Genomic DNA, 14,725 nt, shown 5'->3' on the forward strand with positions numbered 1-14,725 from the left:
GGATATTTATCAGCCTCACGGCACAGAGGAAAGAAACTATTGTCTCCCAAGGAGCTAATGGAGGACTTTGGGGTGGGTGTGGAAAGTGCCCTTAAGCCATAGCAGACTTATGGCAGCCCCATAACGTTTTCAAGGCAAGAGATATTAACAACTGGTTTGCCATTGCCTGCCTCAGCACAGTGACTTTGCAATTCCTGGGTGGTCTCCCTTCCAAATACCAACCATGGCTAACCCTGCTCAGCTTCTTATGGCATCCAGGTAGGATTCCTAGGCAAGAGACCTTCAGAGCTAGTTTGCCATGTCCTGCCTCTGGAATTCCTCCATGGCCTCCCATCCAAATACTAATTAGGGCTGACTCTGCTTAGCTCCTTATGACATCTTGTAGGCTTTTCAAGACAAGAGACGTTCAGAGCTGGCTTGCCATGGCCTGCCTCTGGAATTCCTCCATGGCCTCCCATCCAAATACTAGTTAGGGCTGACTCTGCTTAGTTCCTTATGACATCTTGTAGGCTTTTCAAGACCAGAGACGTTCAGAGCTGGCTTCCCATGGCCTGCCCCTGGAATTCCTCCGTGGCCTCCCATCCAAGTACTAGGCAGAGTTTCTGAGATCTGACAAAACCAGGCTCGCCTGGGCCCTCCAGGTCAGGATGCAGAAACTTACAAGTCACCTTATATTTTCTATGTTTTCTCTGCCAGGCAAATATCGGTGCCAGGAGGGCACCTGAGGTCAGGGAAAGGGTGTGCTGGGAGGAGGGGAAGGTTAGACTGCTCTCCCTGATGGTGCAGCTCTGACCTGAATTGGGAGCCTCCTACAGCTGCTGGAGCGATAAAATACATGCCGGAGATCTGCTCACAGGTCTTTCAGTGCCTCATCCGGTTTCTAACTTCCACGGTTCCATATGTCACAGGGAGCATGAGAAAGAGCAAAGGACACAACGGGGTGGGACAGGGAGGAAAGGGCCCTGGGAAACCTAACAGCCAAAGAAACCTTGGTGACCCCCCCCCCCAGCCACTAAAATTCTGGCAATTAGAGCACCAAAGTCCCAGAAGCAGAGTTGACACAACTTCGTGTGCCAAGAAGAAGAGCTGTTTTGTATACCCCACTTTTCAGTACCCAAAGAAGCTTACAAACACCTTTCCCTTCCTTTCCCCTATGAAGTAGGCTTAGAGTAATGTTACAGGTACCATCCTGCAGATGCCAAAAGACCACATGGAAACATCAACCTGGGATGCAAGACCTTTGCCATGATTTATGGAGTTCTCGTGGGGTTTTTAAGCCAAGAGACAGTGAGAGGTGGTATACCAAGGCCTTCCTTTATGTATAGCAATCCTGGAGTCACATCCAAGGATTAATGTTCTTGGTGATCCCCCATCCAAGTCCTGACCAAGGATGACCCTACTTAGATTCCAAGATCTGAGGGTGGGTTATCAGCGGAGGTACAATGCAGATTGAACAGCACAATGGTACAGCTGCTAAAACGTGTACAATACCTTAAGGAGGGGGACAGAGGCAGCACAGATGTAAAGGCATCTGACCTATCAAACATCAAACTAACTTCCTCTTGAAAGAACTGCATTATACCACAAACTAGCAGAATTATCGGGGGAAAAATTGAATACTAGGTCCCAGCTTAATTGTCATTTTAAGTGATTTTTTGGGGGGTCAAAACTGGAAAAGCCACAACGACCCATTTTTGTTTGTTAATCAACCACACAATTTTTTAGTCTTGTATTCAAAAGCAATCTTTTTTTTTAAGTCCTGCAATTGTCAATTCAAGCTGACAGAACTCGGCCTGCCGACCCAGTCATGCCTCTCTCCGCAGTTTTGCACAAAGTGGGAAAAACAACTGTTCTGTAAGCCCGACTTGGGGACGGCCCGTTAGGTCAGGCGTTCTCTTTGCCATCTCGCTGGGCATAGATGGGAGATGAGAGCATCCCTGCTGTTCTAGGAAGCACAAGCAACCGCTTCGGGCAGGCCGATGCCGAAGGTTAAAAAACAAACACTTAGCAGAGCGCCGGCAGCTCCGCGGAGAACCAAAGCATCTGGGCCTGTAAACCGAACCCGAAGTTTCCGTTGGCCAGAAGCAGCGGTGATTGCATCACAGGTCAGCTTGTGCCCTCTAAATGCCATTGGACAACAGATGCCGCCTGCCCTTTCCGGACAATGACATCATGATGTGTGTGTGACCGGTCGCTTGCTGAGCCAAATGGGCTATATTCATGCCGGGATTAGCATTGGGGATGTGGAAAGAGGGGGGGGGGTGTCCACTGCTGGTCTCCAAAGCTCCCCTGGGGTAAGTCAAAGTTACAGACTTGCCTTATAAAGCTGGTCCTACTAGCTTTCATCAGCCCCTCCCTGCCAGTAAGTGAGGGAGTCTCCAGAGGGGCCTCTCTCAAAGCCTGAAGAGCCCCAAGGGAAACCTGGGAGGGCATTTGGGTTCAGGGTGTTATGCAAAGCCCAGCAAGCCGTGACTTTGAACCTGGAGTGTTTGGGGGCTGTGCTCATGGCAACAGGCAGCCAATGGCAGCCTGCCCCCATCCTGTTCACGCATGCATTAAGGGACCTCAAGTCGCTTCTGAACCACGGCAGCCCTATCAGTTAATAGGATGTTTGAATCCAACGGCACCTACAAGACAGAGTTTAGTTCTGGGTCTAAGCTGCGTGAGTGTGCACAGAGCATCGGAGACAGCTGCATCTGCTTCTCAATTAATGACCTCCTCAAACCAAGAAACCTTGCACCTCAAAGCCTCTTTTGCATCCAGCACCATCAAATCCAATTAAGTGTGCAATATACCTGGGTAAGGCCATGCAAAGTGCAGGCCGGGGGCTTCACCCATCGTATCTCAAAGTGTCCCGTCCCCCCTCCAGGTCCACTCGTTCTTCTCAGCACTAAACAACACGCCCAAAATGTTCGAGGAACCTCATTACTCTGAGACAGTCCTGTTGGGTCTTCACAAAATGGCATTAAGCTGTTATTTTTGGAAAGACTGCTGGGGATTCTCACGTCCTTTGTTATATTTAAAAGGCATTTTCGACTTCAGTGAAGTCAGCGTTGTCCTAGGGACTCTGCAGGGGATCGAGAGCAGACCGCAGCAGGGATGGCAACGGCCTGCGTCTCTGCTCAGCTTCCGAGCTCATTACGGCTTTAAGCCCCGAGCACCCCTCCTGGTTTACACTGTGTCGAGGCAAGAGGGTTAGCGAAAGACTTGCTTTCTCAAGGCTCCAGAGTGCCTTTCCCACATATCTGTCCCGGCTTGCCCAAGAAGAAAGATTGACCAGCCTTTTGAACTTCCGTGGAACCCCACTGGGAACATTTTGATGCCTGCTGTCAAAAGAGGCTCAACGGTCCACTTCCACAGAGCCATCGTGGACCTCCGACAATCACTAGACCTGCGGGCTGGACTTCCAGGGGGAAGAAGGGCGAAGTCTGTGTCCAGCTGCACTTTTAAGACTGACAAAATTTCAGTCCCGGAGCAAGCCTTTGTGTGCAGGTGCCCTTCAGCAGGGAGAAGAGGAGGGAGGCCTGGTGGGAGGCCAAGAGGAGGAGGAGCCCTTGGTGCACTCAGCCTAAAGCCCAAATCCAGCTCGGCCTCGGATTTTCACTGCAGCTGCTTGCTTCAAGCCAAGAAGCTTGGGACGATGCAGGGGGGAGCGGCTGGCAAACAGCAACATGCCCCTGGGGGCCAACCACAGGGCACGGAGGCCAAGGCCTTCATAAGGAGATAAGAAGAGCCCTGCTGGGTCAGACCAGGGGTCCACCTAGTCCAGCATCCTGTATCATCCAAGAGCCAACCAGTTCCTCTGCAGGGCCAGCAACAGGGCAGAGAGGCCGAGGCCTTCCTAAGGACATCAGGAGAGTCCTGCTGGGTCAGACCAGTGAAGGTCCATCCAGTCCAGCTTCCTGTCTCACACAGGGGCCAGCCAGTTCCCCTGGAGGGCCAACAACAGGGCAGGGAGGCCGAGGCCTTCCTAAGAACCTCAGAAGAGCCCTGCTGGGTCAGACCAGGGGTCCCTCTAGTCCAGCCTCCTGCCTCACACTGTGGCCAGCTGGTTCCTCTGAGGGGCCAGCAACAGGGCATGGAGACTCACATTGCCTCCTGGCTCTAGGATTCAGAGGCTTAATGACCTTGAAAGCAGCGGTTCTTCTGAGTCACCCTGGATAGTCTTCTTCGCCACGAATGACTCTAATCCCTGCTAAAGCTGTTTACTCCGGTGGCCATTCCTGGCAGGGAATTCCTCATTTTAATCACTCTCCGTGTCCAGCAGTATTTCCCTTCGTGCATCCTGAACCCCCTGCCCGTCAGCCTCACGGGATGCCCTCGAGTCCTGGGACCTTAGGAGAGGGAGGGAAAAACGTTCTCTTTGCCGACTCCCCCTGCCCCTGTGCTGATTTTATCATGGTTCCAATCTCTATGCAGCTACAAAGCTCCCTGGGATCAGCGGCTGCTTCTCAGCCTAGCCTACAGCATAGGGGTTTCTCCCCCCAATAATGATATAAAGGGAAGCTTCCCTGCCCTTGGAGAAAAGGCAGGAGAAGAGGTAAACACACGCAAACAGTGAAGCATCCCACTCTTTTCCCCTTAATCCCTTCCCATGTCTAAAGCTGGCTTCTCTCCCTCCCCTCTTTCCTATCCTCGGCCGCCAAGGTCACCTCTGGTGCCTCTCGTCCCCTCCCCTCCCCTCCCTTAGATCTCCGCACTTGGGTGAGGTTCAAAAGCAACCTCAGCTCCCAGGCACTCTCCACCTGCCAGCAGGCGACACCTGGCCTCCTCTCCTTCCTGCAGCCTCTTGCAGCCGGCTGATGTTTACTTAGCCAGTCCCATGACCCTGCTTTCCCCTCCTCGCCTTTGGCTGGGCATCACACGGATTGCTTTCAGGCCTCTTGAGAAACCGAAGGCTGTGAAAGCAAGCCCACCGGGCAAACCTGAGCAGTTGTCTAGGGCAGGGGTGGCCAAACTGTGGAGGTCCATGAACTACAGTTCCCAGGAGCCCCTGCCAGCCGGTTGAGTGGCATTTCCCTTTGAAAAAATGGATACCTGCTATATTCAGATTGTGTCCATGTTGCTGTGTAAGACATGTACAGCAAATGCAAGTGGCACAGAGAGGGAAGAACTGGCACATGCAACTTCAGTCCTGGGTGTACATTTTAATAGAATTTGGCCTCCTGCTTGGGGTTACAGCCAACATCATTTGTAGGACTTCTTCAACAATGGTTTAGGCCAACTGGATTTTGGTATCTTTAACGACACTGATCATAGAATCATAGAGTTGGACGGGAGCTCCAGGGTCATCTAGTCTAGGGGTAGTCAATCTGTGGTCCTCCAGATGTCCATGGACTACAATTCCCATGAATTGGTCAGGGATCAGTGACTGGTGGTCCACTAGACCACTGTGGAGACAGAAGGAGCCTGAGAGCGTGGGAAGTGCCAGCCAGAACTCTCTCTCTCTCTCTCTCTGCCTGCCCCTTCAGCAGTTCTTCTGGCCAGGGATCACAGGAGAGATGTGGTCAGAGCTGTAACAAGAGCTGTCTCTCTCTCTCTCTCTCTGTGTCTTTCAACCTTTACCGTCAGCTGCATGTAGAGGAACTGTCCAAGAACCTGGTTAGCCCCTTCCTGGCTCCGGTTACACATATCAGATACACCATCCCATAGACACAGGTGTCGCTGTGGGCAGCTGGGATCTGCTGGCCACGGGAGGGGACGTCGACGATGCATGTGGAGGCAACTCCCCCACACATGGAGAGGCAGACAGACCGAGAGAGAAAGAGAGAGAAGCATGCAGGTTCCTGCAGAATCTGAAGAATCTCAATGCACAAGCCATTTTTTGGAACGCACTTCAAGCTTACAAGACGCCCACTTGAATATTCCACCTGCCCGCCCAGTGGAAAGCCTCAACGTATACATTGCCGGGTGAGTCTGCTTCAGCCAAAAATAAGACCTGGGGATTTCTAGAAGACTTCTTTCCCTGCAAATGTGCAGAGGAGCATAATCCAGCAGTGACAGCTGCTTCCTAATCCTGCCTTCATCGTGATTCATTCCAGATGCCTCGTTGCAGATAAAATTCTGATTTAAAACAAAAGGGGGGAAACGAAAACCAGAACCAGAGCTGCTGATGCTGGATTTCCCGTTTTGTCTCACTGGGAGAAGGGTTTACGTTTACAAACTGGGGCCAGAATATGGCTGCCAACCTCTAGGAGAGGTCTGGAGATCTCCCAGAACTGCAACTGACCTATGGAGAAAACAGCATTTTTGGAAGGTGCCACCTGGCAGGGGCTCGTGGTTATTGTAGTCCATGAACATCTGGAGAGCCACACTTTGGCAACCCCTGGCTTATCTACCCTTTCTACTGCATTTTTATATCTCCCAGGAGCTCAAGAACCATTAAGATCCTCCTCTCCCCATTTCATCTTCACAATGACCCTCTAAGGTAGCCTGAGAGAGGCTAACCACAGTCACCCATGACCACCAGATAAAACTTGCCTCAACCTGGGCCTTCTTGGACCTGGCCCCAGCCTTGTAGAATGCCCTGCAGGACCTTAAATAGTTCAGGGCCTGCAAGATGGAGCTTTACCACCAGGCCTATGGCTGAGGGCAGAAATATCATCTAGGAATGCTGGTCTCCCTGCCTAAAACCCACCAAACAAACTGAATATTATAAGAACTGAGCACCCCCCCCCCCGCCGTGAGTTAATTTTGGAAGAGGAGGCAGCTTTTAAACTGTTTAAACGGATTACATTTTAAAGCTAAATCTTTTTATTCCAATGTTTATTCCTACGACGTTTTAAATCTTTGTGCTTTTGTGTCGCATTCCTGATGCAAACCTCCCTGAACCGTTAGGGAAGAGCAATATATTAGTCCACCAAACTAACCACTAGACTACACTAGTTCTCTCTTAACCCCATTGTTGCCTGCTGCTTTCCCCTCCAGTTGCAGTGGTTCTAAAGTTATTTTCTTCGATACACCAGGAGAGTCCCTCGAGTAAACCAAGCTCTTGCCTTTCAGGGGTCTGGTTTTTCAGCCTTCACGCATCATAAACGAGGTGCCAGCCACTTGGGGCCTGCGTTAAGTGCTGTCGAGTTGCAGGCGACTTACAGCGTGCGGTTTTCAAGGCATGAGACTAACAGGGGTGCCTTGCCATGGCCTTCCTCTACACCGCAGCTCTGGACTGTGTGGGCAGTCTCCCCTCCAAGTACTAATCAAGGCCAACCCTGCTTAGCTTCTGAGATCTGACAAGATAGGGTTTTCCTGGGCCATTCAGGTCCATGGCCAGCACTTTTAACTACCCATTAATGACGACTCTACAGGACCTTGGCAGGGATGAGTCAGCTGCCCGGCCCATTCACGCAGCCCCCGGCAGGTGGTCCCTTTGAAGGGACTGTTGGCAACAGGGCTGGCCTGGGATCTGAAGCCCAACCGAGAAGAAGCTGTGGTTGCTAGGGCTACTTTTTGGAAGCCTCTCCTCACAACACTCGAGGGCTAGTCAATGAGTCACATCCCGCAACTGGAGGGAGATGACGCCACCTGCCTGGACTCACAGCCAAGAGTTACTGAATTCGCTTGATGTAAAGTGGGTGCAAAGGGATGGCCATCCCTAGGCCAAAGAGACACTGCTGAGGAAATAGATATGGAGAAACTCAGTTTCAGAGAGAGACCAGCTAGATTGGAGCCCAGGAGCAGAGACAAACAAGAATGTCGAGGTATGAGTTTCCAAAAGGGTTGGGATAGCAAGGGTTTGGGGTACTCCCCTGCAAATTGCCATTGTTCAAAAGCAGGAAGAGAGACCAATGGGGCAACCGAAGAGGAAGCAGCCTATTCATCTGCCTGCATTTCCTCCCGTTTCGCTCCAGGCGTCAGCAGTAATTTTCCCCAGTGGCCTATAAATGGGCAGTCAAGACCTGGCCATACACAGCGGGCGAGGTTGAGCAGCAAATCAGTGTAAGCATTTTAAAAAGGCCATAGTCGAACCGGCCAGGGCAAGTGCTGGCAAGATGGCCTGGTCCAAAGATCACTGGGGCTCGCCAAAGGAAGGAAATACTTTTTACACTCGCAACGGAAGGGGCAAGGAGACTGTAAATGGCTGGAATAGATGAGAAAAACCACACGTGCGTTTAGGAGCTGCTATTTTTACTTGGCTTTTAGGGCTGTTCGAGCACTCTGAATAACAGCCACCAGCCAAGGAGTGAAAGGAGTAGGGTGGAGGCAGACAGAGGGAAGATCCTGCCACAATGCCAGTCAACGGGATTCCGAGCTCAGCAGGAGGGCAAAGGGCAAACAGCCGAAAAAACAGATGAGAGCACTGTGGGGGAGGGTTACGTCAGGCATGCCCACCGTCAGGCTGCAAAGCACAGATAGGGAATTTGATGCCAACGAAATCCCAAAGCTGCAGCCAGAATGAACTGCACGAAAGTGCTGGCTTAATTTAGGAAGTCTAAACCATCTCATTAGGAAGCATTTATAAGAATCTGGCAATCATTTTCCCCCTAAAGGAGAACTGCTTCCTTCTTTCCCCTAAAGCAGGGGTGGCCAAACTGTGCCTTTCCTGACGTCTGTGGACGACAATTCCCATGATCCCCTGCCAATTGGTCATGACCTTTTGGTCAGTCTTTAATCCACCCTGGCCCCCAGCAAGCAAGGCGGACGAGAAATAAAAATAAATCCATGACGATATGAAATGTATACAACTTTAAGATAACAAAAGTATGAAAGTTATTTTCACACGTGAAATAATGCAGTTTCAATCCATGTACTATTTCAGTGACCACTGGAAAGTGGATTTTGCAGTTTTGCGCAGTAAAATCCAGTGGTGCAGAGCACTGAAAGTGCATTATTGAGTGTGGATGTCAAAGCGCCTTACATAAGCCAGAGAGAGCCAACCTTAGCCTCTTTCCATAACACCATCCTTGTGTCCTGCCCCCAGCCACTTACCCAAATCCCCCTTCAGTTAATTACCTGTCACGATGCACGTGAATTTGGCATCGGCATCCTCGGATACGGCGTAAGATTTAAGGGTCGTTTCAAACAGCGGCTGGGTCTCCTCCGTCAGCTGTGCGATAATCGTGCAGAAGGTGCTCCTGAGAATAATTCCAAGAAGCAAAAATTAGAAACTAGGAGGAGGCAGCGGACAAAACGTGAAATTGTGTTCGGCTGGGAAATTCTGATCCTTGGGGGGGGGGGGGGGAGAATAAGTCTTATCCGTGCATCCTTTGTACCTATAAACAAAAGGGGGGTTAAGCTAACAATGGCTGCCACACCCTTTTGCCATGTTTTGTACTAATCAGCGGTCCCAGGCTACATCCACCTTCCCTTCCCCTGAGGGTTGCCAACTACAGGCTGGGAAATTCCTGGAGATTTGGGGAGGGGAATCTGGGTTTGAGGAGGGAGCAGTGGGTACGATGCCACAGAATTCCGCTTCCAAAGTGGATATTTTCTCCAAGGGAACTAATCTCTGTCGCCTAGAGGTCGCTTGTAATCCCAGGGGATCTCCAGTCACCGCTGAGAGGCTGGCATCCCGACTCCCTCTCCCTCTCTAAGTGTAATTTTGAGCAGGGTGATTCAGAGCCAAAAGACCCACGATACTGGCATTCTGCAACTGGGAGGCCAGGTTGGCAATTGAGGGGAGTCCAGGGCATGCTGTTTTCCCCACCGTGAATTAAAACAGCCACTTCCAGTTGAGGAAATGACGGTTAATAGAGGTGGAGCGTGATCCTCAGCACGTACCCCACAGAGTCAAGAGATGTCAGGGCTCATTGAAAATGGCATTGGGGGAGGGAGGAAGGGAGGAAAAATTGGGACCCCTGCTACATTCTGAAAAGTACAAATCGAGTCCTTAATCCAGTCCCTCGTAGTGGAATTGGGGCTGTAAGATCAACCTGTTTGGGCCTTACTCCCTAGGAGATGTGGTTTGTCCAGGTTAAATGGTTGCAGGAGCAGTGGGAGGTGGGGGGAGAGAAGATACCACCGCCACCCCATGCTACTTTAGGATGCTTTAGGATGCTTAGGGCTAATCCTGCGTTGAGCAGGGGGTTGGACTAGATGGCCTGTATGGCCCCTTCCAACTCTATGATTCTATGATTCTATGATTCTATGAGCAGGGGGTTGGACTAGATGGCCTGTATGGCCCCTTCCAACTCTATGATTCTATGATTCTATGATACTTGGGACCCGTTTTGAAGTATCGCTCATTCACACACAGAAATAATCCTTTGTTTTAATGCAGGGGCTGGACACAAACGTGGAATTCTCATAACTTTCCAGGGCCACCAAACTCTCCCGCAAGCTTCATGCATAGCCTTGTGCCCATGCATGGCGTCAGGCCTCGGACCCAGAGAGCAGAAGTGGCTCCGCGCAAGACCAGAGATGCATTGGGGCTTGCCAGAGGCATCTCACCGCAGTCATCCTGCAAAAGAGGGCTATTCGGCAATGACATCCGGTACTCTTCCCCACCCCTTCTATTTTCGGTCAAGAGACCCCTAATCAAACGTCCCTCAGGCTCTGCTTCAAAAAGAAACCCAGAGCATACTTCCAAAAACCTCGAAGACAGGGTTGTCACAGTTTTGGCATTCAAATTGTTCATCAGAGGGCTACTGTTACACACAATGCTCGTGATATGCACAGTTGCCATTTTTGTGTGGGGAAAAAAGCAAACACACATTTTTTTCTTACAGCAAGCATATAACATTTTTAAACGGGTATCTGATCATTTGTACTAAGGCTGGCAGATGAGGGGGCTGTGGCTCAGTGGAAGAGCATCTGCTTGGCATGCAGAAGGTTCAAACCCCAGCATCTCCAGCTGAAGGCCCAGGCAGGAGGGGATGGGAAAGACCTTGATCTGGGACCCTGGCTCAGGGGCAGAGCCTCTGCTTAGCATCGGGAGGTCCCAGGTTCAATCCCTGGTATCTCCAGTTAAAGGACCAGGCAGGAGGGGATGGGGAAGACCTTGGCCTGAGACCCTGGCTCAGGGGCAGAGCTTCTGCTTGGCAGGCAGAAGGTCCCAGGTTCAATCCCCGGCATCTCCAGTTAAAAAGGCCAGGTAGAATGTGATGGGAAAAACCTCAGTCTGAGACTTTGGAGAGTGTCTGAGAAGACAAGCCTGACTTTGATGGATCAGATGTCTGATTTGATATATGGCAGTTTCATGTGCAAAAGACACACGTTGCCCAGTTTACACAAACAGCTACTGTATGTATTGGGAGGATTGTGGGTGGCGCAATCTCCTATTATGCGCAGCCTGAATGCCAAAACTGTTCAAGAGGTTCAAATGTAACATTCAAAGGAACGACGGCGTGTTCAGAAGTGACAGCACAAAACACTCCACCCTTACAAACCTGGGCATTCCACACAATTTGCAGTGAGCAAGACGGAGATGTTTTTCGTTTTGGTGCAAGCAAGCAGACACATGCCAAATGAAAAGTGCCCCTGTTTTGTTCAGTGCCGATGAACAAAACTATGCGTACGAAACCTCGACCCCGGAAATATACACGGTCAAAAAAAAAGATGAGTAAATTACCTTCCAAAGTTGGAGGGAGATAACCTGTTGGTTGGTAAGCTAAGCAGAGACAGCAAACAAAATAATTTTTTAGAAAGCAGAAAAGGAAGCTTAAATAACAGTTATTAGGATGTATTAAGTGTTGCACAGCTCTGAGTTTTTATTCATGTAATTTGGTTGCCGTTTGCCATGGGTCACTTTGAGCGAAACGACCCTGTCTGCTGCCGCCAAAAGCGCTGGACGAAAATTATAGTTAGCAGCAGGAGACAGAAAAATAAAGATTGTTACATAACACGGATTAAATCCCCCCAAGCCAGTTCCATGGCTGAGAAATCCAAGCAACAACCTGAGGAGCAGGGATGCCAGGCTCACAGGTGGGGCCTGGGGGACCCCTGGATCATCTCCAGGTGACAAAGGTCAGTTCCCCTGGAGGAAATGGCTACTCCATACCAATATACTCCACTAAGGTCCCTTCCCACCTCCCTTCAACTCCTGGCTCCACCCTCAAAGTCTCCAGATATTTCCAACCCAGTGCTGGTAACCCTACTGTGGAGTCATGATGAGCAGCCAGGGGATGCACCATGCGCCTGGCCATCCATGACCTAGGAGGTCAAGGACATTGTCTCCTGGAGCCACAGCATTACTGGCCCAATCTTGGCCAAGACCCAGCACCAGCAGAGGCAGCAACACTCAGGGTGACAAAATACCTTGAACTAGGGTTGCCAGCTGTGGGCTGGAAAGTTCTTGGAGATTTGGGGGTGGAATTGAGTTGGGCAGGGTGTGGTGATGGCCCTGGGCAGGGATGTGAAGTCATAGGGTCCACCCCCCACCTTCTCCAGTGGATCTGATCTCTGTCATCTGGAGATCAGCCGTGATCCTGGAAGATCTCTAGACCCCACCTGGAGATGGGCAACCCAATCTCAGACCAGCCTTGCAATCCCACCCCCAAATTTCTGGAACCATAAGCATGTGGTTTGCAACTGAGGGTTTCAATGTGAAAATCTGGAATTCCTGGAACATGGATTCTACAGCTTGCCCTCATGTACAGGCACATAAATTCCGGTGTGTAGGGCTGGACCCACAAATATTTTCTGTTCCCTGCGCACTGACTTATTATGAGAGAGAGATCCATGTGGAGGCCAGCTGGAACCTGTGCCCTGGCCACTAATCAGCCCACAGGTGTCAACATACCTCATGGGGAAACCAGAGAGCTGGTGAGCAAGATCTGGTCACGGTCCCCTTAGAGCACAGCCCTCCAGAGAACCGCGATATAAATAGCCTGCCTTGCTCCATCGCAGAGGGCCTGTCAGCCTTTTTGCTTCTACCAGCCCTATCTGTGCGCCCTTATCAGTCAAGCCCCTCTTAGGGCAAGAGACTCACTGATGCTCTAAGATCTGGCCACAAACTGAGCACTTCTGCTGCATTCCCTGACCACCAAGGCTCAAATGTGCAATATTTTATCACTGGGGAAATGCGGGTCTTCTGCTGGTTGGTTATAGTGATGCGGAGGGCATGCGACAAGAGATGGCAGTTGCGCAAATGCTCACAGCTACTGTTCTGTCCTGTCCTCACAGAAGCATGCAATGAGATGATGCACATCTCTGCTTTGCCAACCACCAGTGATGACGCAAGCACCGTCCAATAGCAATGGCATGTGACTATGACAGAACGGTTATCTTAAGAGCTCAGCATCATCTTGGCCATCCGTATTTGAGTTACTGGCCTACGTCTACAATCCTTTGCTCTGGCGATGCGTGCCTGCACACGGAAGCCCACGCCTTGAAGAAAACCGTCTTGGTCTTAAAGGTGCCATCGGGCTCACGTTTTGTCCTGCTGCTTCAGACCAACAAGCCTGCCCACCCAGATATCATCCTTTATGTAAGATTCCCCCCACCCCATGCATCTGATTTTAATAATAAATGGCTCAGCAAAAACCATATGAGTGCGCAACTAGGAGAATACACATTTGGCAGTCTTTCCTTTAGAAACAAAGTAATTCTGCTTCCCTCAAATGCAAAACCCCAAAGCCACTGTTTCTAAACAGATTTTAAAAGGGGCTAATGGTCTAGAAGAGCCTCTTGTGGCGCAGAGGGGTAAGGCAGCAGACATGCAGTCTGAAAGCTCTGCCCATGAGGCTGGAAGTTCGATCCCAGCAGCCGGCTCAAGGTTGACTCACCCTTCCCAGGTCGGTAAAAGGAGTACCCAGCTTGCTGGGGGTAAATGGTAATGACTGGGGAAGGCCCTGGCAAACCACCCCGTATTGAGTCTGCCATGAAAACGCTGGAGGGCATCACCCTAAGGGTCACACATGACCCAGTGCTTGCACAGGGGATACCTTTACCTTTACCTTTAATGGTCTACAACGCTGACACTAATTGTCAAGTTTCAGACAACTTATGGCCACCCGATCAGGACCCCTGCAAGGTTTTCAAGGCAAGAGATGTTCAGGGTTTGCTTAGCCCAGGGGTAGTCAAACTGCGGCCCTCCAGATGTCCATGGACTACAATTCCCAGAAGCCCCTGCCAGCATTCGCTGGCAGGGGCTCCTGGGAATTGTAGTCCATGGACATCTGGAGGGCCGCAGTTTGACTACCCCTGGCTTAGCCATTGCCTGCCTCTGCATAGCAACGCTGGACTTCCCATCCTAATACTAACCAGGGTCCAATCCTGCTTCACTTCCAGGAGCCGAGGAGATTGGGCTAACCTGGGCCATCCAGGTCAACAACAACAGCCGTTATTACCCAAAAGAGTCTCAAAGCGGCCGACCTTCCTCTCTCCACAACAGACACCGTGTGACGCAAGTGAGGCTGAGAGAGCTCTGACAAAGCCTGTGACTGGCCCAAGGTCACCCAGCTGGCTGCAGGTGGAGGAGAGGGAATCCAGGCTGGTTCCCTGCCGCTCTTCACCACGGCATTCACAATTTAGCAACTGGATGAGCGATGGGATCCCAAGGGCCTCCCCAGTTACCCCTGCAGCACGGACGAAAGCAGTTCACCCGTCAATCAGTTGGTAATGCAAAACCAATGGGTTTTCAGGAGGCTCGTTCGCTTGACAAACGTCCCGCAGAAGAGCCAAGACTATTTAAAGCCTCCTGTATGAAAACGCTCCTTGACTGCGGTACAGCGGGCCGTGGCCTGAAGGGGAGGGTCTCTTCACTAAGGGAGTCTGACCAAAAATATAAGAGGTCCTTCTCGCCACACTGGCAAACCAAGCCTTTGCTGTTTCAAAGTTTCAAAGCACG

At 50.9% G+C, this 14,725-nt stretch overlaps 1 protein-coding gene across 5 annotated transcripts in view; it reads right to left on the reverse strand.

Annotated features, from left to right (window-relative positions):
- The window catches only part of ALPK3 (alpha kinase 3), a 50,632-nt gene that overhangs the window by 18,036 nt on the left and 17,871 nt on the right, over positions 1 to 14,725 (reverse strand). For 3 of the 5 annotated variants that reach the window (XM_077317807.1, XM_077317808.1, XM_077317811.1), the window contains 2 exons: positions 11,507 to 11,545; positions 8,950 to 9,071 (listed from right to left, as the gene is read on the reverse strand). In XM_077317807.1, coding sequence (XP_077173922.1) covers positions 8,950 to 9,071; positions 11,507 to 11,545 — 161 coding nt within the window. The remainder of the gene's footprint in view (positions 1 to 8,949; positions 9,072 to 11,506; positions 11,546 to 14,725) is intronic. The other 2 variants (XM_077317809.1, XM_077317812.1) reach the window with 1 other exon arrangement.

The sequence above is a fragment of the Paroedura picta genome, chromosome 18 (genome assembly GCF_049243985.1).
Source record: "Paroedura picta isolate Pp20150507F chromosome 18, Ppicta_v3.0, whole genome shotgun sequence".
NCBI classification, from domain to species: Eukaryota; Metazoa; Chordata; class Lepidosauria; order Squamata; family Gekkonidae; genus Paroedura; species Paroedura picta.